Below are 4,619 nucleotides of genomic sequence, written 5' to 3'. Positions count from 1 at the left end.
AGGGACTATACACTGAGTGTGGTTCGTCAGCCAATTACAAGTCTGTCGGATGGTGATGCTGTCTAACCCACATTTTTTTTTTTATCTTATCAAGTAGTAGGTTGTGGTCAACTTTATCAAATGCCTTACTGAAGTTCAAGTAAATTTTATCCACAGATTTTGCCTATCCACTAATTTTGTCACTTGCAACAAGGTTTGTCTGGCATGATCTGTTTTTGATAAACCCATGTTCCTTTGTGCACTCAAAACAGTAATGTAGTTTTTCACAGGAAAAATAATGTTATAACTATACAAGATGTCCTTACATGATTTGGGTGCTTTCACACAGATGTAGCAAGAAAGACAAAAAACCATTAAGTGCAAGTAGTCCTCAACTTATAACCATTTAAATGACTGAAGTTACACAGGCAATGAAAAACGTGACTAATGACTGTTTTTCACATGACCATTGCAACATTCAGAAATTTGTCAACGATTCATATTTATGACAGTTGCAGTGCCCTGGGATCATGTGATCCCCTTTTGCAAACTTCTGACAACTCAATGGGGAAGCCAGGTTCACTTAACAACCATGTTCTTAACTGCAGTGATTCACTTAACAGCTGTGGCAAGAAAGTTGGTAACATGGGGAAAAACTCAATCTCTCGCTTAGAAACATAAACTTTGGGCTCAATTGTGGTCGCAAATCGAGGACTACCTTTAACATCTAACTTGGTGCCAACCATCGTTCTAAAAATGGGCTTTCCAGGAATTAAATGACTCAGAACCACTCACAGGCTTTATTAATGTAATTTATTCCATTAACATAAATTTAATTAGTTGATTAAGACATCTTTTAAGAATTGGTTTAACTCTTTAGAACACCAGCAAAGCAATCGTCAGCTATTTCTTGCTACAACCAACCACTGAATAGCGTGATTCCTTAACCTGCTTATTTTGCCTCTTTTCCTTTTAAGGATTTAAAAATAATTTTTCTCCCTGTTCATGGTAACAGTAATACGTTCTTTAAAAAAAAAAAGATACCTATCCCAGTTCATCTCCAAAAATAATGTGTGATTAAAAAAAAATTAAGGAGACAAGAAGGAAAAAAAAAAATCAAACCAGCAATGGCTCTTTTTTATGAGTTCCTAGAAAATTTTTGAAAATGGAGCCCAGCAGCAATAAATGCTGTGCTATGATTTTTTTAAATTGCCCTCAAATGGACTGGCAGCCCCATTTTCTAGCTGATTCTAATAATCATTATTCTCCCCTCCGCCCAAAAGCAGAACCTTGGCTACTTTAGAACTTACTCGTTGGAGTAAGGATTATTGAAGGGGAGAGAGAGAGAGAAAAAAACACTTTGTTCCAATTGCACATTAATCCCAGCACTGCAGATAAGGCAATCTATTTTCAGACTGCTGATCAGTCAAGTTTCTCAGGTACCCCCCCATCTCCCTCCACCAACCCCAACCCACCTCCATCGGACACCCTCGCGATTAACTCATACAAAAGGGCCTATTTTTAATAGGTTTTCTAAAAGACCAGAGGCCAAAGATCCTTGCTTACAAATTCACCTCCGTAACAGTCATAAAGCCGGACTGCACATCAGGACGTATCACAGGTCATTTCCCAGGCCTTGAGGGCAGGTTGCACAAAACGTTCTGCTCAGTTCCCCGGATATTCAAATACCGCAGCTGCTCCCATCCCGGTCCCGATGCACATTGAAACCACGCCGTAGCCCCTGGAACAAAGAAAGCACATCAGGCCTAAGCTCCACAGGCAGAGGGTCTCGGGGACCAGCAGTTTGGAAGACACAAAGGCATTTGGGGAGAGGAAAGACCACCTGACAGAGAATTTACTGGCTAAAGAAGAGGCCCAGTTTGGCCTAGTTGTGAAGGTGCAAGTCTATAAACCAGGAGACTGAGAGTTCTAGTCCCGCCTTAGTCATAAAAGCCGGCAGGGTGACTTTGGGCCAATCACCAGGAGACTGAGAGTTCTAGTCCCGCCTTAGTCAAAAAAGCCGGCAGGGTGACTTTGGGCCAATCACCAGGAGACTGAGAGTTCTAGTCCCGCCTTAGTCAAAAAAGCCAGCAGGGTGACTTTGGGCCAATCACCAGGAGGCAGGGAGTTCTAGTCCCGCCTTAAGTCATAAAAGCCGGCAGGGTGACTTTGGGCCAATCACCAGGAGGCAGGGAGTTCTAGTCCCGCCTTAAGTCATAAAAGCCGGCAGGGTGACTTTGGGCCAATCACTGTCTCTCAGCCCAACCCACCTCACAGGGTTGTTATTGTGGAGAAAATAGGAGGAGGAAAGAGTACGCAATATGTTCGCTTGCCTCAAGTTATTTATAAATAAAGGTGGGACATAAATAAAACGAGCCCAAATAAAAACCTTATTCTCAAGAGGAGTAAGATTTAAAGCAGGGCGTCCTCTCACTCTTCCGTTTACGCAATTTAAAAACTTGCAGGAGATCCGGTTTTACACGTCCGACCTCCCGAGCAGGTGGAGAAATTCCTTGGTGGTGGGCGTCCTTTAAAAGCCAACCAGTGCAAGCCGCGTACTCGTAGTTTTCCCGCCTTCCACGCTCACCTCTTTCCCCGGCGCTTCAGCTCGTTGAGCAAAGTGACAACTTGCCGAGCCCCGGTGCAGCCCAGAGGATGCCCCAAAGCAATGGCACCGCCCAGAGGGTTCACCTTCTCCATGGGGATGCCAAGTTTCTCCACACAGTAGACGGCCTGGAGAAACAAGACAAGGGAACCAACTTCACTCAGTTGGGACAAACAGCTGGAATAAGTGACCTCGTGGTTAACTCTTTCCTTTCTTTTTCTTTTGAGATGCCACAACTCTATACACGCATCAGTCCCACAGGCAGCTCTTCAGTTACAACAGTTCATTTAGTGACTGCTGGAAGTTACAATCTCACTGAAAAAAGTGACTTACAAACATTTTTTCACGCTTATGACCATTGCAGCATCACCACCGCCACGTGGTTTACATTCAGATGCTTGACAACTGACTCAAGTTACGACAGCTGCAGTGTCCTGGAGTCCCGTGACCTCCTTTTGCGACCTCCTGAAGCCAGATTCACTTAATAAGCGGGTTACTAACTTAATAAGTGCAGTGATTCACTTAACGGTGGAAAGAAAGGTCATGGAATGGGGCAGAACTCACTTAACAAATGTCTCACTTAACAACGGAAATTTTGGGCTCAATTTCGGTCGTAAGTCGAGAACTGCTTACACTGAATTTCCCATTTGTTGAAAGTGTTTGAAATAAGCATGGCTCTATCTGGCAGGCTGCAATGTAAGCGAGGGAGATTGGGGGGGGGCAGACTCCCTGATGTTGAGATGCAGAAGGGAAAAGAGAGAATGGGACTGAAGAGCAGCTGGAGGCGTCTTTAGGTTCATAGGTAGCAAAGATAGTCCTCGACTTACAACCACGTAACTGTGGGAGTCCAGAATTTCCATTGTATGTCACAACACTTATTAAGTCAAGTTACCCATGTTCCCAACCAGAGTTTATGGCATATTCTGAGTTGTTAAACGAACACTGCAGTTATTAAGTGAACCCATTGCTGCAATGGGTGTCTTTTTTTTTTTTTTGCAGAAAAGGGAAGTAAAGAGTGGGTTTAAAGCAAAAAAATATATGCCATAAAGGCAGTCATGTGATTGTGAGATGCTGCAAATGGCTGCAAGTGTGTAAGTGGTTGTTGAGCAGCGAAGTGTGGCCACGTGACCACAGGGGAGAGGAATAACACAAAGCCATTGGAACTTCGAATCCAGCTTCTTAGTATCTGTGGGAGTGGGCGGTCTGTCATAACTTTGAACAGTTGCTCAACAACCCGGTCATAAGTCGAAGACTGCCTGCAACACTATTTCGGGTAGAAGGAGGGACATATGCAGCTAGTCCTCGACTTACAAACCGCAACCGAGCCCAGCATTTATGTTGCCGAGTGAAACATTTTAAGACTTCTTGCCACAGTTGTTAAGCGAATCATTGCAGTTGTTAAAGTTATTAACTCGGTTGTTAAAGTGATTCTGGCTTCCCCACTGCCTTTGCTTGTCAGAAGGTCGCAAAAGGAGATCATGCGACTCCAGGACCTTGCAAATGTCACAAATGTGAATCAGTTGCCAAGCAACCACAGGGCCATGGGGATGCCGCAATGGTTGTAAGTTTGAAAATTTGTCGCTGTAACTTTGAACAGTCACTAAATGAACTGTTATAAGGGCTACCTGTGTTCTGGAACTTCAGAGGCCACACTCCCTCAAAATATAGGCAAGATAAACTTGGCTTGGTGAAGTGTGGTGTCCTCAGAGGTGGTGAATAACCCCAGAGCCTCCTTCCCAAATGCCTCCCGCCTGCCCTGGATGATGGAAGAGGGCAGAGAGTCCGGGGCAGATGAAATCTCTCGCTAACCCTCACAACTGGGAACGTACTTCCTTCACGGTGTCTTCATTCTAACCTCCCCTCCAAAAACCTTACCTGACTCGCAAAGGCCTCATTGATTTCAAACACATCGATATCTTTCACCGTCAAACCTGCAGGTTAGAGATGGGCACAATTTAGCGGTGTAAAACCTACCTCTTCCAGGGGTGGTATTATTATTATTATTATAGGTGACACACCATGGAGATTCGGTGCC

The 4,619-nt window shown here is 44.3% G+C and overlaps 1 protein-coding gene across 1 annotated transcript in view; it reads right to left on the bottom strand.

The window, feature by feature from the left end:
- Positions 1 to 773: 773 nt before the first annotated feature.
- Positions 774 to 4,619, bottom strand: part of ACAA1 (acetyl-CoA acyltransferase 1) — a 17,050-nt gene continuing 13,204 nt past the window's right edge. The window contains exons 10-12 of the mRNA XM_087712415.1: positions 4,460 to 4,515; positions 2,567 to 2,712; positions 774 to 1,720 (exon numbers count right to left, since the gene is read on the bottom strand). Of these exons, the coding sequence (XP_087568541.1) occupies positions 1,645 to 1,720; positions 2,567 to 2,712; positions 4,460 to 4,515 (278 nt within the window). The 3' untranslated portion in view covers positions 774 to 1,644. The remainder of the gene's footprint in view (positions 1,721 to 2,566; positions 2,713 to 4,459; positions 4,516 to 4,619) is intronic.

The sequence above is a fragment of the Thamnophis sirtalis genome, unplaced genomic scaffold, assembly GCF_051295495.1.
Source record: "Thamnophis sirtalis isolate CommonGarterSnake01/CBP01778 unplaced genomic scaffold, rThaSir2_p1.2 scaffold_4, whole genome shotgun sequence".
Taxonomy (NCBI): domain Eukaryota; kingdom Metazoa; phylum Chordata; class Lepidosauria; order Squamata; family Natricidae; genus Thamnophis; species Thamnophis sirtalis.
Note: the sequence above shows the minus strand (reverse complement) of the source record. Positions and strands in the feature narration are given on the sequence as shown.